At 41.2% G+C, this 23,925-nt stretch overlaps 3 protein-coding genes across 3 annotated transcripts; 2 read left to right on the top strand and 1 right to left on the bottom strand.

Moving 5' to 3' along the window:
- Positions 1-1,480: 1,480 nt before the first annotated feature.
- LOC118781277 (V-type proton ATPase subunit S1-like) lies at positions 1,481-9,258 on the top strand. Its single transcript, XM_036534241.1, has 10 exons — positions 1,481-1,622; positions 2,287-2,413; positions 2,961-3,035; positions 3,255-3,448; positions 3,789-3,829; positions 4,182-4,267; positions 5,826-6,073; positions 6,340-6,390; positions 6,905-7,142; positions 7,346-9,258. The coding sequence occupies exons 1-10, from the start codon at positions 1,501-1,503 to the stop codon at positions 7,553-7,555; spliced, it is 1,392 nt and encodes a 463-aa protein (XP_036390134.1). The 5' UTR covers positions 1,481-1,500; the 3' UTR covers positions 7,556-9,258.
- Positions 9,259-10,687: 1,429 nt separating this feature from the next.
- dnase1l1l (deoxyribonuclease I-like 1-like) lies at positions 10,688-14,189 on the top strand. Its single transcript, XM_036533983.1, has 8 exons — positions 10,688-10,831; positions 11,206-11,294; positions 11,569-11,655; positions 12,170-12,291; positions 12,997-13,109; positions 13,426-13,583; positions 13,854-13,950; positions 14,033-14,189. Exons 1-8 carry the CDS (start codon positions 10,688-10,690, stop codon positions 14,111-14,113), a joined length of 891 nt encoding a protein of 296 aa, XP_036389876.1. The 3' UTR covers positions 14,114-14,189.
- A 2,058-nt stretch (positions 14,190-16,247) lies between these two features.
- On the bottom strand, positions 16,248-20,092 carry rpl10 (ribosomal protein L10). The gene is made up of 7 exons (XM_036533069.1): positions 20,073-20,092; positions 19,945-19,976; positions 18,441-18,499; positions 17,895-18,002; positions 17,419-17,557; positions 16,924-17,086; positions 16,248-16,450 (listed from the first exon to the last, which is right to left on the bottom strand). Exons 1-7 carry the CDS (start codon positions 20,088-20,090, stop codon positions 16,295-16,297), a joined length of 675 nt encoding a protein of 224 aa, XP_036388962.1. The 5' UTR covers positions 20,091-20,092; the 3' UTR covers positions 16,248-16,294.
- Between the last annotated feature and the right edge of the window lie 3,833 nt (positions 20,093-23,925).

Raw genomic sequence — 23,925 nt, 5'->3', positions numbered from 1 at the left:
CTTCCAAATTGGAGTATTGAAATGCCCTAAAGCCCCTTCAGTTGGTTGAAAATGCAGCTGTTTGTATTCTAACCAGAACAAAACACTTGGAGCACAGTACTCCAGTACTAGCCTCTCTCCATTGGCTACCTATGAAATACCGCATTGATTTAAAAATACTTCTCCTTACATTTAAAGCTTTAAATGCCCTTGCCCTTCCCTATTTTAAGGACCTTCTTCACCCATATTCTCCAAAACAAACTTTACGTTCCTAAAGTGCGGGACTTCTCATTGTTCCAAGAGCGGGTAAAAGTATTATAGGCGGTAGAGCCTTTTCGTATCGAGCCCCTCTTTTATGGAACAATTTACCTACTGAGGTTCTCCACCTTAAATTCTAGGCTAAAAACTCCCCTTCATATCAAATCTTTTAGTTGAGGGACATGGCTTGGTGTCTGCATGGATGGTAGAGTCTCTGGCGGACTAAGTGGCCATTGCTGTTACTACATCATGGCCTGGTGACTCTGTTTTTAGCTGATCCGGCTGTGGTCTGGTGTTGACTGCCTTGGTCACCCTCATGAATGTGCTGGCCCCTTGCCTCTCTTCCCCTAGGTATGCTGCCATAGTGCTTATCTGCTGGGTTTTTTCCTTGTTACACACAGGAATCTCTTTTTCCCCATCTGCTCCACCCTTTTTGTGCCTTTTTGTTTTTTTTTTTCCTGCAATTAACATCCACTAATCGCTGTTTTCATTTTGTTTCCTGTCCCTGCTCCGGGCTCCTGCCTGGAGCTGTAGCTCATCCCGATTTCCAGTTCAGCTACCTCGTTGCCCTGCCTATCAAGCCGACTGTGTGCCAAGAACCAGGATTACATTTTTTAATTACTCTGTTGCTGTGATTACTATTGTCTATATAATTCAATTGTCTTATTTACGTTATACAACTTCAATATTCTCTGTAATTTTATCTCTCCAGTGCCGGCCAGAAGCAGATGGGCTCCCCCTCTAAGCTGGGTTCTGCTTAAGGTTTCTTCCTGTTAGTTAAGGAGTTTTCCCTTGCCACTGTTGCCTTATATTTGCTCTCAGGGGGTCTCAGGCCTGGTAACAATGTAAAGCTGCTTTGTGACAACTTGTGTTGTAAAAAGCGCTATACAAATAAAATTGAGTTGAATTAACCTTTGACCTTTTGTCTCCCAGACGCATCTGTCAAAATATTTTTATTTGTTTGCAAGAAGCCATTTTTGGTAGATTTTATATTTATTATGAATTATAAAAAATATTATTAAGTCTTTTAAAGAACAACAAAAAGGCGCCTTCTTTTCAATTAAATGAAATGCGTCTGCCCGCAAGACATCTATCCTCAGGTCAAAACGCACAACCCTGCAACCACAGTCTTAACGGCGCCGCAGACAAGCGATCACACGGATGCGCGTAACCACGAGAGGAAGCGCGCCCCTGCTCACATGAGAGTCAGCTGGTGATAAACACGTGACATTATTCTCGTAACGCTTGTAGTGCAAACACAAAATGGCGGTGTCGGAGGTGTCCGGTTCCCCTCTTGTAATGGCTTTTTTCACGGTTTTATTGACCGTATTCTCTACGGGGAGCTGCAGCGACCAGGTACCACTGGTATTGTGGTCCAGCGAAGGGTAATAGTTTTGTTATTTCAAGTGATTTTTGTCCGTTCAATCATAATATAGATTTGGTATCTAGCTGGCTAGCTGGTTAACGACTCACAGCTAGCCGTCTTCGTTCAGAATCGGGATATTAATCATGTTGACGGAATGCCGTTTTTCGTGCTAGCTAACTTGATTTGGGCTCAGAATGAACAAGGTTTATAGATAATATCGTTTTTCGAGTGATAATATGTGAATTGGCAACCTGGCTCAGGGTCATGCTATCAAGGAATGCGCTTCTAGTTTGAGTCAAATGACATGACACCCTGGTGTTAAATACTGCAGCGAAACTAGGTTTCTATCATACTGTCCGAAATTTAGCCCAGCAGTCTGCTTGCAGTTATTTTCAACCACCTTTTGTGTCATCTGATGTGTGCAGAAATTAAGAATGCCGAATGAGAACGCTGATGTTTGCTTGTAGTTATGTAAATCCAAACAACTGAGGATATGCATGGAATAAAACCAAGTCAATCTATTGTGTGTTGATGTTTGTTAGAGATGGAAAATTGATTTGTTATTTTCTCTTTAATGTAACGGTGATCCTACCCGTTAACTGAACCTTAGCTCTGCACATACTTTTGAATAATTTAATCAAATGGTGCCGACACATGTTATCCCTTGCCTCTTGCGTTTCCAGGTACACCCTACCTCCCCAGACCCCTCCGGCAGCCGGACACATCGTGTCCAGTTCCCAGTTGGATTCTTACTTGAGCTCTATTCTTAGCGCTGCCCCACAGAACGTGCTGGTGTTCCTGCAGGACAAGGTCAGATCCCTTTACTCTGCTGAGTGATTTACAGTAGATTCATGTACTGACCTCCACCAGTAACCACTGTAAAGTTGTTAAACTGGGAGAGGCCTTTTCTGTTATTTTGATAGTATGCACAGCAAGAAAAATTCAATTAAAATGAAATGGTAAAGGCAAGACCAAGAACATATTAAAGGGAAGTGGCAAGACCAAGAACACATTAAAGGGAAGTGCCATCTCCTAGCAAAATCTCATCAGCGGTGGGTGTTGGGTGAGCTTGATCAGCACTGCCCTCTGTAGGCTGAAGGTGAACCTTAAATTGTAAGCACTGTGGACAGATCAACACTTTCTTTAACACCTGCTGGCAGGTGAATCTTCAGCTTACTTTACTGCTGGGGCTTTGTTTACCTCACTGTTTCTGTGGCTTGAAACTAACACTATGAGGGGGAAAAAACTATTTTATCACACGTTACCACAAAAAAAGGTTGTGCAACAACTTAGGTGGTTGTGGCAATTTAGGAATAATGCTTTTGAACCTGTTGGTGTGTTTCTTTGCTTTGTCTAGTTGAGCGTGGATGACTTCACCATGTTTGGAGGGGTTTTTGGGAACAAGCAGGACAGCGCCTTCCCTTTCCTGGAGGTTAGACCCTTCCCCCTCACCTGACACACCTATGCCTTCCTGATGGTGTTACTTTGGTCAGAAATGTTGTTTCCTCTTTCATTATGAGATGTTAGCTTTTGGGGGAAAAAAGCTGGTTAAAAATAAGTAAAACAAATGTCTTACTCTGCCCTGGTGATTATACACTCAGCACTGAATCTGTGACTGTGACTCATTGTGACTTTGGTTTCCCTCCCTCAGTCGGCCCTACAGTCATCGCCGTCCCCCCTCATGCTGCCAGCTCTGTCATGGGCAGGGTCCAGTGCTGTCCTGGGAGTGCTGCAACAGCACCTGGGCACCCCACCACTTTATCTGGATCCATCAAGCTTGACCCAGCTGCGCCTCAATGCTTCTGTACCTACCCTGCTGGTCATTCGTCTGCCTTACAGCACTGGGTATGGGAGAGAAGTGTACACACTTGATTTGTGTCATTGTAGTATTCATCATGGGCTTGATGACTTGTCTTTTGAGTAAATCCTTAATTGTTTTTATGGCAAGATTGGAAGTTGTGCTAAGTGGGAGAATATTGTATGCAAAAAAGAACACCAGAGTGGATATTTTCTCTGTGAAAAAGCAAGAGATTACTAGAGTTATTAATATGGCAAATTATTACTTTTGTTTATTGAATTAACTGTTTGCAGAACAAATTGTAACTGGGGCCAGTGTAGTCATGAGGCCAGTTTGGCTGGAACCACTTTAGGAGCTGAACTCTTTTTCTCACATGTTGTTTCTCAGCACTGACATGATGTCTCCCAAGGATGCTCTCAGTGGAAATGGTGAGTGAACACCATTTATGGCGATCTAAGCTCTGCTTGGGTGTTTCAGTTCCTTCTGCCAGAAATATTCCAGGGCCATATGATTCAGTATGAGTGGATATTGGCCAGTGACTGTCGTCTTCGTGTTGCCTAAAAACTCAGAATCACAGCTATCTTATTACAAGACAGTATACACAAAGGCATGATGCTATGCAGCAGATGGCGGTTTTTTAATACAATACATGGGAAGTGAAGTGGCACAGAATGTGACAGGAGTAGTACAGGAGTTTAAGTGGGATGCAGAATGTGATAGGAAGAGTGCAGAAGATGAATGGAGTATGGTGTTAAATGGGTTAATAATTGTTTCTTCCAGATGAAGTGATTGGACAGGTCTTGAACATCATGAGGGCCCAGGCTGTACCGTACACTGCGATCTATACTGCTCTCAAACCCTCACGAGTAAGACAGAATTGCACCAAGCCATGTCTGTGTATTAAAATTGTTGCCTGTTTTTTTGTTTTTGCAAAATGTGCAAATCAAAAGAATGGCCAAATGGACTATGAAGAGGAGTAGGGGTGGGACAAAATATTGATACGGGAATATATCATATTACTTCCTCTTGCAATACGTTATCGATACACTGGTGCCACATATCGATATTTTTATTAAAACATGCAGGTGCTCTAAATAGATTCTCTCTCTAATTTGACTTACCAGAGTCACTACTTCATGACTCCTCCTTGTGGCGCTTATCAAATAAATGAAGGTAAACTTGCGGTGAAGAAATGCGCACAACTTCTCTTTCTCAGTCCTCTCTGGAAATGAGATCTGTCCAACTCAATTTCAGTAAGTAACGCTGACTAAACAGTTTGGATGGCAGAGACTGTTGTTTTATATAAGTAGCTAGCTTCAGTGGAGTAGTTAGGCAACTTAGCTTGGTAGCTCCTACTTACAAAGTTGTCTAAATTAAAAGGTAATTTACAATTATATCGCTAGTATTCTGTGAGATTAGGCATTTAAACAAAAGCTTATCTACCTAACATTATCCAAAAAACAAAGTGGTTAAAGCATCAGTCTCGGCTCAAATTTGTCGTTGGTTCCTGTTAGCAATTACTTAACTAACATTACCTAGTCTTTTCCCTGACCACCCTGAACGTAGCTACAGACCTACACCCCGGTGGTACTAACTATCTAACGGCTAGCTAGCGCTCTAATATGGAAACTAGACTGAACGATGTAACCATTACAAGCCAATCCAGGTAATTTATGATATATAGGAGCTTGTCATCAACATGTCCCTACAAGAAGTAATGGAGCCAGCTGATAATTGGAAATGCATTATCTAGCTTGTCACCTAGCCTAACCACTGTATTTCAATACACATGGAGGCCATACAGAAAACATCTAATGTAAAATATAGAATGAACTCATGGCTTGAATTGAATGACTTTAATTGCCACAAAATATGTAACACAACGGCATTTTCCAACACCTTCCGGAGTTTCATTTGCGAAGTTTAGTTAATTAATTGTCAAATTCTGTGAAACTGACACCACAATGCAGTGAATAAATGCATAATTCCTGCTTTTTGCCTTTTTAAGGGTATTTTTTCTTCTTCAGTTACACAGATATCGTGATGTATCGTATCGTACCTGGATCTTGCATTGTATCGAGTATCGCAGAATCGCTGTATGGTGATACTATTGTTATCGTGGGCAATGTCTCGTGATAGTATCGTGTCGTGAGTTATTCTGCGATTCCCACCCCTAAAGAGGAGCAGGTCTTCTCTCTCCCTCGTATTTACTCTGTTTGAAAGGACTCTGCTTTAGGACGGGAAAATTTGGTACTACTGATGACCAGCACAAGTGGAATGTGTGGTGAATTTGTATGTATTGTTTTGGTTTTGTGTGTGTGCACTTCTGTATTTGTTGTATTGTGTGCTGTGCTCTTGTGCTCTTGTTTTTGCTGTACAAATTGTAAGTATGTCCCTGTGCCTCTCTCCTCCCTGCACTCCCAGGTGACCCATGAGGTGTCTGTGGGCATGCAGTCTGTGGGCCGCTCCCTGCTGCAGGCTCCAGCCGGCCCCTATGCCCCTGTGATGTTCGAAGAAGGCGGCAAGCCCTGTATACTAATGTGGGCGAAGAACCTGACAGTCAGCCTGTGGCAGGACCAGAAGTGGAACCAGAGTGAGCTGGGGCCCCAGACCTTTGGCCAGTCCCCTACTGTGACCCTGACTGGCTCCCTCTGCAATGACACCCGTTCCCGGTGAGAATTGGGTGGGGCCGGTGAGGTGGGCCGTGATGGAGGTCACTAGATAAGATGTCATTTAATATAGCAGGAGAACAAATAAAGCCAGCTAGGTTGAGCAAGCTAGATAGCAAGCAGGTCAGGAGAGGATCCATCTAATGCATAAATTAGCTACTCATAATTTGAGGTTGTACAATGAGTTCTGAAAGGCTTTCCAAATGGCTGTTAAGAAGGGTGTGCCTTTGAAAGACTCTGATTGGTCTCGTTCTTCCTGTTTTTCTCAGCCTCGTCCTCAATTACCAGAATGTCCTAGGCTTCCAGAATTTCCGCCTCATGTGAGTATCTTGCAATACATAAAACAGACTGAAATAGAAATGTTACTGTCCACTGTCTTACTTTTGACTTCACCTGAAACATACACATTTAAGCATTTAAGAAATAAACATGTATACAGAATCAAAAACATTTAAATATGTATTTACAACTAGCATGTCAGCCCAGTTCACATGTCTCAAACACAAATTAACTCATTTAGGCATATCTTTTAGGTGTATAGCTTCAAATCTTGGCACACAAACATGCATGGTCTGTCTATAAATTATTTAATTCCACAAAACTGCAAGCATGTGGTCTTATTTCAGTCCCACTTTTATATGCTTACTCAGGTTGAGAGTAATGCCAGAGGTATCTTGGACACTATGTTCACTGTAATCAGAACTCTTGTTGGAATTGGAATATTCTGGTTTCAGAACATGGCCTGTCCTTTGTGTTTATTTGACTGTGTTTTTAATCTGAGTTTGTGAACCAGCCATTTGAGATCAGGTGCTCCTGTGTTTTCCCTACTCGTAGCTTTTCCATGAGCCGTAGTTTCTACAAGGTTTCTGCACGTGATTGGTTCACGCTAGATCAGGTGGAGCTGGAGTATGATGGGCAGAAAGCCACCTTCAACGGCAGCCGAAACATCTATGCCCCTGCTGAGTACTCCTACCGATGTGAATCTGTCACCAACTTTCGCTATCCCCTGCTGGTGCCTCGTCTCTCTACCGACAACGCTGCCTTGTGGAGGGTTTCATTCAGTGACTTCCAGGTACTGCCCTTTGTGCTCCCCCCAGCCCCCACAATCTGTTGTCGCTCTGGTTGGTGTGTGGATGTCAGCTCTGCCCTAAGCAGAGGACTGTTAGTCCTCAGCAGTAATCCGTCTCTCCCTCTTTGGTATTCCATGGATGTGTGTTTGTGTTTGTGTGTCTCTGTGTTAATGTGCTTGTGTTCTGTATTCTCCCTCACCCTTAGATCCAGGGTTTCAGTGTGACGGGGCAGGACTTCGCCTATGCCAGTGACTGTGCCAGCTTCTTCACCCCTGGCATCTGGATGGGGCTGCTTACCTCGCTGCTCATGCTGCTGATCCTCACCTATGGGCTGCATATGATCACGCAGCTCCGCACCATGGACCGCTTTGATGACCCCAAAGGGCCTGCCATCTCTGTACCCCAGACAGAGTGACAGGGCTGCACCCGTCCCCAACACCCCCCCCGGCTGTTCATATCTGTACTCCCTTCTTCCCACTTCTACAGCAACTGATTGCACTCCAACCTCTCTCCCTGGCTTTCTCGTCTGCAGTAGTTGTTTGCTCCATTATTTCTTTCCAGAATTCTTCCCTCTTCTTTTTATTTCATAATTCCGTAATTACCATTACATTCCATACTTTTCCATGTTGCGTGTTAAACGGTGTCTTTGTGGTCGGGTAAAGTATTTCCTGTAACAGGGCAGGGTTTACACTTATTTAACACTTCAAATGGAGAGAACAATACTGATGCTGTTCGATTTTATCACAGGCAACCAAATGATATTCACTTTAAAGCACCACAGTTTTTAAATACAACCAAGCAGGCTGACTGTAGTTTGTCTGCTTCAGTGTTGCTGGGAATTTGTGGATTTGCGAGCGCTTTCCAGCTGCCCAATGGCCTGTGCAGCAGGAGACCTTTGTGCTGCAGCAGAGTGCTAGCTGACTGGCAGCTGAGGAAAGCTTGTGATAGCAGAGTTTAAGCTTTGTGAACCACAAAATAAGGAGTATTGAATCATAGCATTTTGCTGTGGAAAACAGTCTTTTCGGGTTGTTTAAAGGAGTCATTGAAAGAATCTTGTGGCTCAATCCATCGTGGGATTCACTATCACTTTATGCCATATTTCCTTCAACAAAATGGCAACTTTTTCTCTTGTCTCTCCATTGTCTCACCTGTATGCATTAGTGGAGTTCTCACAACACTGAAAGGTTTTTTGAGGAAATCCTCTTTGTGTGTGTGCGCATGTGGATGTGCATGTGCTTTCCAATGAAATTTCATGGTCGTGTAGAACTGAGAAACTTGAGAAATGTTTTTTGCTTCCATTGTCCACTTTTACAGCTTTCCCTGACTCTTTGAATTTGCTTAAAACTTCTGTCCCCCCAAAAAGCAGTACAGTTTTTGTTTTCATTATTCCTATAATACAAAAATGTATTGGTTTTGAAGTGAAAATTGTGTACAGTTTATTGTAACTTAGTTGAATCCATAAGAACATCAGAACTTGTCCAGGTGACTTGTGAAACTGAGAGAATATTCTGTATATATGAGGCAAGGAGCTCTCACTGAATGTGTGTGAAGTGGTAGTATTTATTTGTACTTCCTGTGTCCAAGATGTGAAATGTAATGTTGCTTCCAGTGCATTGGCCCCTAAGATGAAACTTCTGCTTTGGTTTACGTTTGAGTCTGCAGGTTGAGAATGCCATTAAACCATGTGCTTGTCCAATATTCATGATGCTTATAATTTATTCCAGTTTAACACTGAAATTTAAAAGCCTGTTGTAAAGAAATATTTTTCAGACCAGACAGTTAATGATCCCAAGTTTAAAGAAAACTAAAAGTTCTGATCTGTTGTCATCATATATCATCTGTCATTCAGATGTTGTCAATTAAAGCACCAAGCCTGGAAAGTGTTGCGCTCTACTCGGAGGCTTTAATTTAAAAAAAAAAAAAAAGAAAAAAGAGTAGAATAAATATTAAATGAATATTGAGAATAAATATTACCTTGGAAATTAGTATTCTTCTGTGTTAAATTTTTATTAATGTTGGAAAGACTTATTTTTGACATTTTCTTGCCTGTGCATTGCTTGGTCTGTCAGAATGTTGTGTACATGAAGATCAGAAAATAAACAGTGTCTGTCAACCTCATACCAGTCTGCAAAATGGATTTTGCTTGGTTGAAACTATTATCAATAGCTACAAGAAGGAACATTCCATTACCAGTGTGACTATTACAGTTGACTCAACCAATATAATCAGGGTAGCCATTGTGAGCCTTGTGTACAGAGCAAGAGTGCAGAGTGACTATAGCTAGATAGCAGACAGGGATATGCTCAGGTTCATCTTCCTTTCGGTTTCTCTATAATTTATCATTTTACTATAAGCCACTGATCAGCATGTATATAATAAAATTTGCAATCTACATTTAACCCAGAGAAAGTCTGGCCACATTCAGCTGTTGCATTTGACAGATACAACATTCACTTAACCTGAGACACAATAATTGTCACTGATACACTGAATTCTCAATACCTCTCATGGCTGAGCTGGGTAGTACCTCCTTCAGGCCTTTATTTGTACTTTGCTCCATTATGGAATTTATATATGTGTTTACTACTTGCTGATGTTCATTTACTGAGAAACATTCTTTGTTAACATATTATGAACATGCATATTTAACAAATTTATATAACACGGCTAGACAGCATTCATTGACTTGGGTAGGTATGTGTGCTTGTGTGTGATCATATGTGTGTGAATGTGTTTGAATGTGCATTTGATTGTATATGTGTATGCTTGAATGCATCTGTGTGTGTGAATGTGCATTTGACGGTGAGTGTATGTGCATGTTTGCATTTATGAATGGCCTGGCTCCCATTGTGCTCTGTGTCTTTTTAGGTTCTAGATGGAGCTCCATGCTGACTGAACCCTGACACAGCACATTACTTAAAGGGACCTCACCTTTCTCTCCCATTGCCTGTCTGTTTCTCTGTCCTAACATACCAGAGGGGTCATTTAAGACATGGAGCTGACTGATTGAGGACCAAGTGACAAACTGGCACTGAGGGTGAGAAATCGAATTATATACTGTTAGAATGCAATTCCACATGTAGTATGCAGTGAACTTTGAATTAATTAGAAATTCTCCAACAACAAATCTATTTATCTGAAGTTCACAATAACTCTGTACTACCCAGGAATTACGCATTGCCATAGTACCTGAGTCATTGTGATATCAGTGTTATGTATGCCAATTTATGTTTGAAGTTTTTGAGCACTGAACCAGAAATGTAGTAATTCATTTTCATGAAAAGAAGAGATATTTGTTTTTTTACTTGTTGAGTCACACAAAGCCTATGAGAACAAAACAAATTATGCTGATCTCCTGACTGTTATTAGGGTACATGGTACAGAATATTTACATGGGAGTTGTAATAGAACGGCTTCAGTGTTTTTGTGTGCTCACTTTGACTAAATTAAGCAATCTACCTGCAGTTACAGTATGTTTAAGGTAAAGACCTGTGTTTTCCTTTTTAAATTATACTGCTGTATTTACAGGCATTTTTGGAACATTATAATGAGGTCACCACTTCTCCTGCTGTGTCTGTCGGGGATATGCCTGTGGATGGTGGCTCTCTCCCTCAAAATCTGTGCCTTCAATGTCCGAAGCTTTGGAGAGGCCAAAGCTAGAAATAAAAGAGTCATGGAAATATTGATAAAGGTACTGTGAGAAGGGTGGGAATGTAACATGCATTTAACATTTGAAGGCTAGAAATATAAAATGCATTTACCATGTGAAGGATAGGAAGGTAGCACGGAGATGCAACAGCTAGCAGCCAAGAAGTTTTTTAAAATGTATACCATCAACAAAAGTTGTGTGTCTAAAAATTTCCTAAAATGAATCCATTAAAGAAATTTAATTCAAAACTTTCACCTCCTGAATATGAAATGTTGGACACAAATTCATGAATTATCATTTTATTTATCATTGTGTACATCAATCTATATGTGTTTCATGTGATTTATTTAGTAGTCAGCCTGTACAGAATTGTGACTCTGTCTCTTTCTCATTCTCTCATTCTTTCTCTCTCTCAGATCATTGCTCGGTGTGACCTCTGCTTGATTCAAGAGGTCAGAGATTCCAAAGGTGAAGCCATCCCAACACTGGTGAGGGAATTAAACAGGTACACAACAGGACATTAGATACTTTTTCAAAGAGCTGAGTATGAATTTTAGAATTAAATTACAAATACAACTTGATGTTGAGTATTACTATTTTTGATCTGTCATTCCATGACATTTCAATTAAATGTAATACCTAAATATGCCTACATACAATTTCCAGGGTCCAAAACATATAGTTTCCAGAGTCCACCAGCTATTGCCACTGACACCTGTTCACCTGGCTCATGTTTTCTAACCTGCCTGCTTTTGTACACTTCTCTTGTTCAATACTAGGTTTGATAAATCAAATTCCTATGCCCATATAGAAAGCAAGAGGTTGGGGAGGAACAGCTACAAAGAGCAGTACGTCTACATATACAGGTAACTGCAACATATCATACATAACCAGTCTGACATTATGGCCATACCACCAGTCTTCACCTCTGGTACTTGGATGGAAGACCTCCTGGGAACACAAAGTAGCTGCTGAAAGTGGTCTTGGTGGACCAACAGTTCGCAAGCCTGTGTCTTTATCAAGTAGAATGCACCAGTTCAGACACTGCTGTAAGGATATGTCATCTTTAGGATGAAACATTAAACTATCATCTTCACTTGTGCACAGTGGTGGTGGAGGTAATTCATACCCTGTTGTTGGAAGGAACTTTCACATTCATCAAAGGCATTAGATAAATGCGTATCATTATTTCTGTCAATAACGCTGTGAAGCACAGCAATAACCATTGTTAGCATGCTGTTAATGTTGAAACAATTTTAATGGATCTGTTTCTACATGAAAATAAAGGGGGACCTTCACACTGTTCTCACAGAGAAATTATTCCATTAGGACTTTACTGCCTGCTTTCTTTCCCCTCGCCTTCTCACAACTGCTTTTCAGAACTGACATGCTTCGGGTTCAAGAGCAGTTCCAGTACCCAAAGCCTAATACTGGCATGGCCAATGAGACAGATGTCTTCTCCCGTGAACCTTTCATTGTACGCTTCTACTCCCCCAGCACCCGTGAGTCTTGGTTGCTCTCTGAAAACCATTGGCTTTTGCCTAGAGCTAAAAGTTGGTTAATTTTTTAAAGTCACTGAACTGTAAGGGGATGTAAGTAAATGAAATAAAGCTTTGAAATACATATACATAGTAAAGCATTAAGGACCTGTCATAAATTTCACAATATATTTATGTAATAACTTTTATCCCTGTGTAATTATATATGCAAATATTTTGTAAACATACATGTAATTACAGTATTTAACACAATATTTACATAGCACTTGCTATATAATTTCACAAGCACAAAGCCTCTGTATAGTGTTACTTCTACCAATTTTATAATATTCATTATGAAAAACATTTTGCGCATACTGATGCATTTTTTCATTTATTTATTTTTCTTTCAGTACCGTAGTATTTTATCATTCTGTTTATATCTGCAGCATGTGCTGTGGGTCACAGAGGTTTTTCTGAGTGTAGAGACAGTTTTGCAGTTTTGTTGTTGTTGGTGGACAAAAATGGATGCTCTGCCCAAAGAGCCTAGCTGTTCCTAACTATTCATGATTTAAGTATTCTGCTTGATCATCTGACTATTAAGGATCCTCACAATACTGCATTGAAAAACTTCAGTGACACAGTGAATCCAACAGCACATAGCAGTTAAAGGTTCTTTTCTGTTTGGTGAAGTTTTTAGTACTGTATTTTTCCCATTACCCATGACAGTGGTGAAGGATTTTGTCCTGGTGGGCCAGCACACCTGTCCCAAAAATGCCATGAAGGAGATGGATGAGCTATACAGTGTTTTCCAGGCAATCTGCAAGAAGTGGAAAACTGAGGTGATCTAATCTCTGCAGTGCTTACGGTCAAAAGCCCAGTCTGCATAGAAACTTTTAAAGAGCTTGATGCACAAAGACTGCTATGAATCAATACAATGTTCTCTTACTGCCAGACTTAGCAATGTAGATACACTATGCTCTACCAGGCCTCTTCTAAGTACATCAATCTTGTTATGCAGAGTTTGGTATGATGTGGGTATATGTCAGTTTTATGTGAAGATCTGCAATATATAGTGAATTAAATTGACAAATCAGTAGGGGCAGCATATGAATGAAAGAATTCGTTTAATGACTCATTCATTTTGTTGATATCCAGAATGTGATGTTTCTTGGGGACCTGAATGCTGCCTGCAGTTATGTCACAATAAAAGGCTGGGGAATGGTACGACTAAGGAGTGACCCAAAATTCCGCTGGCTGATTGGAGATGAGGAGGACACCACTGTCCGTGAGAAAACACACTGCGCCTATGATAGGTCAGCTATCTGCTAAAAGCAGACTGTGAAGTCAGACTTTTGATCATGGCGCCCCCAATAGAGCACAGTTGTGCATTTCAATCAAGCGTAACCTTTGTGGACTACTCAGCCCCTCCCCTGCATGCTATTTTGATGCATTAAATACATTGCAGGCTTTAGCACACCACAGGTACGACAAGTTGCCTCCTAATTGTCACACCGACAGCTTGCCTGCTTTTGTGCTGAATATATTTCATCCTCATTTCAAAACTCAAATCTCTTTTCCATCAGAATTGTGGTCCATGGGAAGGCATTCATGTCTGGGATCGTCCCAAACTCAGCTCAGCCCTTCAACTTCAAAAAAGAGTTTGAACTCACTGAGGAAGAGGTAAAACTAGAGAAAAGACAGGGTGGTGATTGTCTGTGGTGTATGTTTTCTTAACTGCATTTTTATGATTAATTGCATTTAGGCTCTAAAAGTCAGTGACCACTACCCAGTGGAAGTGGACCTGAAACCCAGCCACCGCTACCTCCTGCGCAATGAACTGTGATCTCAGCATGACTGTCAAAATGCTATTCCCTAGCATGGGTCACCCATTTCAAGCATTTCAGATTTTACGTATCATTTTTGACAATAAACAAACCATGATGCAATGGTGTACTTAGCCTTCCTTAATTTCGGTATTCCTCTTCCCAAATTTCACAAGACCCAGCTCATCTTCTGCTATTGCACCACTTTAGAAATTTAAGATGGTCAAACCAAAACATGACTTTCAAAAATGGGGTGTACTTAACATGTCTCTAACTGGTCAAGTTAACTGTGTAAAATGATTGTCTTATGCCGGGTTCAGAATACAAGATTTTGACCTGATTTTGTTGTAGCCGACAAATTTCCAGCGTCAGGCCTGAGTGTGAACATTTAGAACAACACCGAACGAGAAGCGGGTCCTGTGTCTGGGATGCCCCACGACACCCCAACAAAAAGACTAGCATGTCAGAATTTTTTTAGAATCTCCTACGTGTTCTGAAGTTGACCAATAGGATGACAGACTGCTCTCTGCAAACATGGAAATTAGGAATAGTAACAGTATGTTAGCCTATTGTTAAACGTCTGTAATTTATTTCAAAATAGAAAACGTTACACTTCATAACGGATTGTATTCATAACACGAGGTATGGGCTGGGTCCAGATTGACTTGCCGGTCGGTCCGGATGCGGATCGAGGTCTGGACTTGAGAAGCCCTCCCCTAGGGCTATGTGACGTTTGTATGTAAACTAAACGCATATGCTGTCACTTCAGGTGGTGGTCAATGAAAAGAACTAGAGCTGTATCTACCGTTTTCTTGATTTCAGTTATAGTGATTGTGAAACCACCTGATATTAAAACATATCTTTGTATCTTCATTTACCAGAGAGAGTATACAATTGCCAAAACCTAATCATTTTTCCTCCATGAGACCTCCTGTGTACAGCGAACGTTGGTTGGTCAGGGTCAAACACTGGCACTATGACTGCCTAGTCTGACATGGTGACTGTCGTGAAAGACAAAAAAATCATGTAGTCTGAACCCGGCATTACTCAGGTTCCTATATTTATTTCAATGTCTTCCAGTTTCTTATTCAAGTCATTTTTCAATAAACTTTCACTAACTTTTTGTAGGGTGGAATCTGAGAATTTGCAAAGAACTCCTTCAAAGTCACAGAGCACAGAGAGGATTGGCTCTTCTCAATTTCATTTACTGCTGTTGGGCAGCAAATATTCAAGAAGTTGTGTAATAGTTCAAGACTCCAGGGACAGATTTGTCACAGGAGTTAAATCATGCCTTTCAACATCCGTACTTGCTCTAATACTGCCAAGCTACCTCTCTTTCCTTCATGCTACAGTTCTAGCCCCATAGTTGTTTAACATCTGATCCTAGTTCCAAAAGCATTTCAGCTTGGTGGTTGGTCTATTCAAAGCCATGTATGCCCAATATTCCCAATAACCTCTTCCTACCAGCTAAATTGGACTTGGACATTGGCAGCAGTTGGGCCTGGTTAAATGTAGTGATGTTTACATAGATGGAACCTTTGCATATTTCAGTTCTCTATATACAAAATTTAATCTACCCTGTTCCAATTTATTTGGTTACTTTCAGATTTTTCAATTTTTCCATGCTCAAAGCCCAACCTTCCCTAACTTGTCACCGAGATCAGGGTTAAATGCAATTGTACAAACACATGTCCACCTTAAAGGTCTCATTTTTATTATATCCCTTCATAATGTGACCCTATATCAGATACAAACAGAATGGTGAGAACTGGAAAATAAGAGAAAATAACTTGTATGTAAATGCCATACCTTTTGAATAAAATTATTTAAAGTTAAGCTATCCACAGACTTGGTCCCAAAATGCATCAACAATCAGGTTCATTCATGTGATGTAGGACTAACTGAGGAGCTGAGACTGTCACTTGTAGGTTTGATTCCACCTCTGAGAAAGGCACTAACCCATTTATTTAACAAAGGTACTGAAAACAAAATATGCATCTTATCCTCAACAAGTGCATTTATGAAATCAAAAAATTCAATTCAGATCTGACCCAGGTTATTCTCAAACAACTTATTTACTGACCCGCTTCTTCCCGCTGTTCTCATCTGTCCTTCTGTGAATTAAAAAAAAAAAAAAAAACAGGAGCCTGGTGGTTTCTTGTTGAAACGTTTATTTAACGTGATTTCTGAGAGTGAGGCGCTTATGCAGAGTGCAGGGCCTTCCAGCGGTCCAGGGGCCCACGGTTGGGGATATACTTCACACCACACCCATCCGGGATCAGACGCTTCTCCTGCATCATGTCATCAAAGTCACAGGCGTTGAACTTGGTGAAGCCGTACTTCTTTGAGATGTGGATCTGGGGAGCAGGGAATAAGAGTTCAGTACCTCACACACACTTAATCCGACACACTTAAAGCAGACTTAAGTGGAGACATTGATATGAAATGCATATCCACAATCGCCAACTACAGAAATAAAACGCAGGTTCCTGAAAGTGCAATACATATTAAATAGTATCACCTAGCTTTAAGGTTAATAAATGCCAGAATGCAGGTCGCAGTCCACCAGAGCAGACAAGACTTTCCTGCTGCCTGCGTATGCGACTTAAGGCCACTTGCAGCAGCCATTCCACATCAAGGCAGTATAGCACCACTGCCTGGTCATCTTGATGAACTGCAAATCCATTTCCTTTGGGACCAGCACAGTTGGCTTACCCATTTTTTAAAACAATTTGGGCCTGAGGTGGAGTAGGATGGACTGCAAACCACTGATCAACAATCAGAAATTTTGTATACAAACAATACAAGTGCAGCAATGACTGATCTCTACCTTCTGACGACCAGGGAATTTGAACTTGGCTCTGCGCAGGGCCTCAATGACATGCTCCTTGTTCTGGGCCTTGGTACGCACGGACATGATCACCTGCCCAATGTGGACACGGGCCACAGTGCCCTGGGGTTTTCCAAAAGCACCACGCATCCCTGTCTGGAGCCTGAGAAGAGGAACAGGATACAAACTGAAGGTTTACCCTGATGCAGTTGCTGTGATACCTTGTAACATCACAGCAGGGGGGGAGGAGCAATTACTGTGTGACTGGCACAATGTGATTGCTGGCACTTATCATACAACTTGACACAAAACATCCTAATGAACTGCTACTGACTCACTGATCAGAACGAACCAATAATGTTTTGGAGCAAAATCATTCGGTTCATGTAAATGAGTTACTGATAGCACGACAGCTTTCCCACGTTACAAAGCTCATGAAACCTCACTGACATTACTGGCTAACTGGCTACTGACTAACAGGCCCTAGAGCCTCACCTATCAGCCCCAGCGCAGGACAACATCTTGTTGATGCGGATGACATGGAAGGGGTGCAGGCGCACACGGATGTGGAAGCCGTCCTTCCCACAGGTCTTCACCATGTACTTGTTGGCGCAAATACGTGCAGCCTCCAGTGCTGTGTAGACACACAGACACACACTTACAGCTGCCCTACCATGATCAAACACCTGGTGAGCAGTGCACAAGCAGACAGAATAATTTGGCTTAAGGCTATGGATCTGGTGTACCACATTTCCATAATGGTACACTGCAAAAGTATGACTGCAAAGCATTGTTCTAGAGTGCACTCCCAGACTGACAACAGAATATCATGAAGATAAAAGGGAACTACCTGAGGATGAAATTATGATAGTGTTTACAAATTAGACAAATGAGATACAATGACTAATATTCAGGAAAAAGGTCCCTTTCCTGTGTGCATCATTCTCAAGCAGGACAGAACCCAGTCTTACCTTCAGAGGACAACTGTTCATACTCATCAGACACCATGTGGCCACATAGTGGGAACTCATCCACCTTGGCCTTCTTCCTGCCCAGGTCAAAGATTCTGATCTTGGGATCTGGAAGAGTGAAAGATAAGAGCAATTTCATCCCTGCCTGCACAGCATAAAGAAGGCCAAGCTGTAATCAACATCACAATCTTTCAGGCAGAATCAGCGTACACTGTATCGCACGGCATGCCCGGGGACACATGCAAACATTTGTTCAATCTGGAGAGAACTAAACCTGGAGGCAACAATTAACATTCTTCATTCTGTCAAACACAGCATGTGCTTCTTAAAATCCCCAAAGAGGAATCAAAAAATAAGTAGTGCCTGCCCCACAGCTAAATTGCATATTTAGTTGGATAAACATTAAGTAAATGTGACACACCTGAATGAGATGTCACGTACAAAATCTTAACTTTACTGTACAAAGATCGAAAAGGTTAACTAGCGAAAACGTAATATGACGGGACCAAAAAAGATTAAAGAATGAATGTGTTCGACGGAACTCACCAGGCACGCCCCGACAGAAGCGGGACTTGGGGTAGGGCTTGTTCTTACAGTATCTGTAACTGAACAATCACAAACATTGTGAGATAAACACCACACTGAACTACTGCCCACCTGACTTACCCTACAGTCACACGGACGACACAGGAGCCCTTGTCGCTTATGGGTGTTCCTGGTTTGTGATTACTAGGTTACAGAACTAATGAAAATGTTGGATCATTTGTTTCAGCAATGTGTGTCATGCTGCATTCACATCGCTCAGACCTGTAGTCCAGTGGTTCTCAACTGGTGTGCCACGGCAGAGGCAAAGTGAAGTGTGCCATGGAATTTTGAGGAACCCAATGCATTATGTGCGAGACATCCTTCATAATCGATAACCAACTAAGTTGGTGTGCCTTGACGTTCTGGTTTGACCTTTGATGTGCCTTAGCCCCAAAAAGGTTGAAAACCTCTGCTGTAGTCTATTTTAGCCCTGCCTAGTTGGCTTTGCAACGGTCTCTTGTCGCTGTAAATCGCCAACTCATTGAAAATGAATGGCAGCTGGTCGCTTTCTCTCCTGTGTCGTCCTAGGGTTAGTACGAAGATGTTTACCTTGGCAAAAAAGTCTGCACAAATAAAAACAAAATACTGGGACCATTATATCTCCATTTTCCTTACTTCGAGAGTGGTCTTCCTATTACTGTAGAGACTGTTGTGTTACGCTCTATCATTTATTACGGCACGCATTAACGATCACACTGATCACCAGGGCCATGCGTAACTGACTGACTTGTTCGGATGAGCTGTTATTTACACCGTTATTATATACTTTTGTATTCTTAAAATGCACGTCGCTCTGGATAAAGCCTCCATTATGGGACAATGTGACTGTAAATGACTAGTGACAGTCTGACTTCGATGAGCTTTGACAACTAGCTGGCAAGCTCATTTTATAGCGATATAGCCAATATCGGCTGACTCACAACCCAGCCAACTGTCTCGACCGAGCAAAGATGCAGCCAGCTGAATGTGCCGAAATATTAAATAAATGGTCACGTTGGTAAAAACCACACCAACGGCAGCTAATGTTAACTAATCGGCTACCTAACGATACTTAATAAATGTCTTACATTTACATGCAGAAATGGAGCACTAGCTAGTCATTTAGATATAATGCAGGCTTCACTGTGAAATGTAGGTAATTTAGCTACAGCTTACTTTAACTATCGGCCGCACTTTACTTAGCCTAGATAGCATTTAGCATTAGATAGCTTCTCGTTCCTCATCTTCCGTAATACTCCCATATAACTATAACACGTGGCTATCTTTACATCGGAGTGGTTTGCCACTCAACTAAAGTGAGTACAGTGATATAGTATAGTATAGTGGAAATAGGATAATTATGTTTTCCAATGCAGCATTACTGCACATGGTCTCATGGCCATCGCAATCGGCGTGCTGGCGGCCATTTTCAGAGCTTGCCAGCTACAACTCTGCGGTTCCTCCAAACTGAGACAAAACAACATACCAGCGGGCTGGTCGGCGTCCCATGGCTACTGTCTGCAATAAAACACAAAGGGAGATGTTATTAAATGTAAATATCGAGATATTTTGGCAAAGTGCTCAAATCTTCAGGTATTAGCTGTATTTTTTTACCGGAGCGCCTTTCGGCATGCCCTGTACACGCACTCACCTAATGGTAGAAAGAGAGCGATTTCTGCTTCCGCTGCGTTACGTCACCTCCGCTGACCCAAGGAGCAAAGTTCTGTCATGAAATTGGAAACGACGATTTTTGCTTCGCTGTATCCGTGATTTTATTTTTTAAATCACTGTCATTCTTAAAACCTTCAGACAAATGTACTATTTTCATTTGAAACTATGTACAAAAGGCTTTTTACGTGGACAGTATAAGCATATATGGCTTTGATTGGCCTACAGGCATCACATGGGTCATAACAGCCATAGTGCAGTTAGTGCGCATTAGGTGCGAAACGAAAAGCAACGCAAAAAACCCGGTTACGATTAATAAAAATTGGACGGGTTAAAAATGTATGCGAACGGGTTTAATCTGTCTTTATCCTATCTCATTTAGTCAACGTCTAAATCTGCATTCTGCATTTGGCAGGTGGGTGGTCAGTTTCGGCTGTGCCTCCAAAACCAGGGGGTATTCCAGAAAGCGGGATAAAGGGACAGAATTAATTGAAATCCCGAATTAACTGATCCAAAAACCGAGATCAAAACAACCCCATATTAGTAACGATGACAACTCGTCCTCCGAAGGTAACAGGCTGTCTGGCAGGTTAAGTTGAGCCTGACAAGGCATATAAAAACTTGTCCCTAGGATTTCCAAATGTGATTGGGTGTATTGATGGAACCCATATTCCCATTAAAGCTCCATCTGGGCCCAATGAGGCAGATCTTGTGAAGAGGAAATCCTTTCACAGCATTAATGTACAGATACCAACTGACTTTTTTGTATCTTTACCCTTTCAAAGTTAAAACTTTATTTAAAACTGTCACTCAGAACACTGTTCTTTCCTCCACTAGTCGGATCATTTTTGACTCTAATAAGTTCTAATCAGTAACTGATTGCAAATGTGGAAGCCACACTGCACCAAAGAATTCAACAATGTATATCTTAGCAGTGACACGTTTGTTATTTAAAACCAAGCAGTAGGTTTCCAATCCTACTTCTTGTGCTGATATTTGCAAAGTATTCTGCAGAGAGTGGTAAAATGAATACAACACAAATTGTGTAATCTATGGTTATTGTCTTCTGTGACAATATAGGGCATTATGATGGATAGGGAATACCCCTGCCCACCCTTTCTGATGACCCCATACCCCGACCCTGCTCCTGGAACCCGGACTGCTTCAACATTGCCCTTGCCAAGGCAAGAGCCAGGGTGAAAATTGCATTTTCAGTGTCTGAGTTGCCTTAGGGTCACACCAGAGAGGCACCGTGGTCTTATTATTACATGTATGGTCCTCCATATCATTGTAGTAATAAACAGAGGGGGCTATAAAGGAGCTATATGCTACAGTATATGATTTGGGAGCTATAAAGGCAAATAAACAACTGATGACCTTACCATTTTGAATAATATTCTTATACTTGACTTTAATTTGCTGCCAAGGTCACTGGACACCCCTAGGGTTACAAATTAATAAAAGGCACAACAATCAATCAATTTCAATATGCTATAGAAAACAAAGCATTACAACTGTAACAGGAAAGGTTAAATTAAGTTCACAAAACATTACTCAACTTGTGCTTTCATACATTCTCCTAAGTCACCCAATTTGCGATTTTAAGGGCTATTAATACAATTATCTTCAAAGACAGTCAGAGACATATTTCATTGATAAACATGCACTTACACTCTTTTAATAGGGTGACCATACGTCAGTGGCGTTACTAGCATGTCATCTTGGGGTGGGCATTTGGATATGTGAGGTGCGCAACTATATCCAAAATGAAAAGAGCCACAACTCAAAAACCTCTTTTTCTGCCTGTACAATGCAGGTTATTTTTCATTCAGAAATACTCCAATAAAAGCTGTAGGCCCACATATACAATAGTAAATGCACTTATGGTCATGCTATTTCCACATGACAAAATTTTTTACAATTGCTGATTATTTCCATTTATACTGTAATAAATGGATACTGTAATATAATGTAATAAATGTACTTTGATAGACACAAAATTTACAGAAATGAAGGATCAGAGTGCAGTACTAGCAAACTTAATGCAAAATTACAGGCTGTTATTTTCAAGCCTACAAGAATATCAGATGTAAGATAGCCTTGTGTTTTCTTTTGGAACACTGAAAAAATGAAATCTGAAATAAAACAAATTCTCAACTGGTGTAGTCTATAGGCTCCTAAGGCAAAGATATATAACACAAAAAGAAACTTTCTCCCTCTCCCTGACTGCTCTGCCCCCTATGCAAGTTTGTTTACCGCGAGGAACTCGCCGATGCTTTTAACGTAATATTTGTTTTTTTCGACCTGACTTTGCCCTAGCAGATATGCGACACTTTCACCAGTAGTCATGTCTGTGCCGATATTCTTGCCAAACAGACATAGCCCGCACATGACAGACACTGGACGCATGTTTTTGGAAGCCACTGTCTCGGTCAAGGGCACGTTTCCCATTTGTGAAACCACGCTTGGTGAATATGTCCTCCTTATCACCGCACCATGCGACACGGAAAACAGAAAACTGCATCACGCTGTGCTGAATACTCCAGCCAGGGTCGAGACTGGTATCAGCTCGCGCTAAAGCATCTTGTCGTCTGGCCAAACATACGTTTAGGGTAACTTGCCAAAATTGGCTGGGAAGGTTCATCATTATTCAACTCCCATTCTTTGACAGTGGAAGCATTCAGGGGTGGCAGGTCGTGTATTTTTAATGTCGGGTGCCGCCGACACTGAAGCAGGGCTAGATCCGCAGACACAGCAATGGTAGCCTATTGTCTGTGGTCTTGGTAGACAATTTTTGAATAAGCCATCTATGCATTCTTAGAAACTTAACTAGTTAGGTCTACTTTAAAACAAACCAGCAACGAACTAGCGACAAACCAGCGTTAACGTTAACACTGGTCAAGAAAGCGTTAGCTGTAGCTATATGCTATAACCTAAGAAATGCCACTAAACACTAGTCAGCACTACGAATGAGAAAAATTGGATAACAAAACAAAAGTTTTATGAACAATTCAAAAGTTTTCTTTCGGGCAAAAGTATGCAAAACGTTGGTGACTCTCACAAGAGCCGGCATCTTCTGTTTTGAATGAAAGCGCTCTGACACAAGGTTATGCTGATAACTGTTGAAAGTTCTCGACCACTCCTCTTCCATTATGTCACACATTTGAAATGACCAATGATTCATTAGACAAATATAAAAGCGAAGATAAGCCATATATAAATTAAGCTAAACGTTTAATTTAACCGATTTTTCTTAGGGTAGGCAAACGACCCTTTTGGGTGGGCAGTGCCCGCCCAAGCCCACCCGTAGACACGCCCCTGCCATACATCCTCTTTTTCCCGGACATGTCCTCATTTTGGGACATAAAAAATGAGGACATGTCAGGGAAAAAGAGGACGTATGGTCACCCTACAGTCTAGCAGCAATTTTGCCTAGTGTGTTCTTTCCTTTGCTACAGCCGAATTATCTTCTTTTTTTTTTTTGTGAACACACTTAGGGAGTCGTTGTAAGTTTTAATGGTTTCATGTTAAAATACTGAGTTCGGTGTTGGAATCAACAGTTGATCATTATTTTCGTGATCGAAAGATGACGGCTTATTAAATGCTTATTAAATTGATTTGTGATATTTAATATCTGTTTCACGCTAAGCGTTGATTAACAATACCAAATTTGGTACGTATTCAGTTTCAAATGGGAAAATCCCCTTTACTGAAACTTCCTGTGTGTATGTGTGTGTGCGCTTCTAAGCAGGGCGGCAGACAATTGAAAACTAATCTGCTATGTACTGTTGGCTTTCTT

This window comes from Megalops cyprinoides, chromosome 7, assembly GCF_013368585.1.
Source record: "Megalops cyprinoides isolate fMegCyp1 chromosome 7, fMegCyp1.pri, whole genome shotgun sequence".
Taxonomy (NCBI): domain Eukaryota; kingdom Metazoa; phylum Chordata; class Actinopteri; order Elopiformes; family Megalopidae; genus Megalops; species Megalops cyprinoides.
The sequence above is the reverse complement of the archived record's forward strand: the minus strand, read 5'-3'. Positions and strand labels throughout refer to the sequence as shown.

What these genes read in the sequence shown, in the direction of transcription:
- LOC118781277 (XM_036534241.1), top strand. Translation starts at nt 1,501, where the DNA reads ATGGCGGTGTCGGAGGTGTCCGGTTCCCCTCTTGTAATGGCTTTTTTC. An exon ending in CGTCTGCCTTACAGCACTGG is followed by an intron (nt 3,449 to 3,788) that starts GTATGGGAGAGA and finishes GTTGTTTCTCAG; the next exon opens with CACTGACATGATGTCTCCCA. An exon ending in TTCCAGAATTTCCGCCTCAT is followed by an intron (nt 6,391 to 6,904) that starts GTGAGTATCTTG and finishes CCCTACTCGTAG; the next exon opens with CTTTTCCATGAGCCGTAGTT.
- dnase1l1l (XM_036533983.1), top strand. Translation starts at nt 10,688, where the DNA reads ATGAGGTCACCACTTCTCCTGCTGTGTCTGTCGGGGATATGCCTGTGG. An exon ending in ACACACTGCGCCTATGATAG is followed by an intron (nt 13,584 to 13,853) that starts GTCAGCTATCTG and finishes CTTTTCCATCAG; the next exon opens with AATTGTGGTCCATGGGAAGG. An exon ending in TTGAACTCACTGAGGAAGAG is followed by an intron (nt 13,951 to 14,032) that starts GTAAAACTAGAG and finishes AATTGCATTTAG; the next exon opens with GCTCTAAAAGTCAGTGACCA.
- rpl10 (XM_036533069.1), bottom strand. An exon ending in GGACGCCGACCAGCCCGCTG is followed by an intron (nt 18,500 to 19,944) that starts GTATGTTGTTTT and finishes GTGATTGTTCAG; the next exon opens with TTACAGATACTGTAAGAACA. An exon ending in CTTCTGTCGGGGCGTGCCTG is followed by an intron (nt 18,003 to 18,440) that starts GTGAGTTCCGTC and finishes TCACTCTTCCAG; the next exon opens with ATCCCAAGATCAGAATCTTT.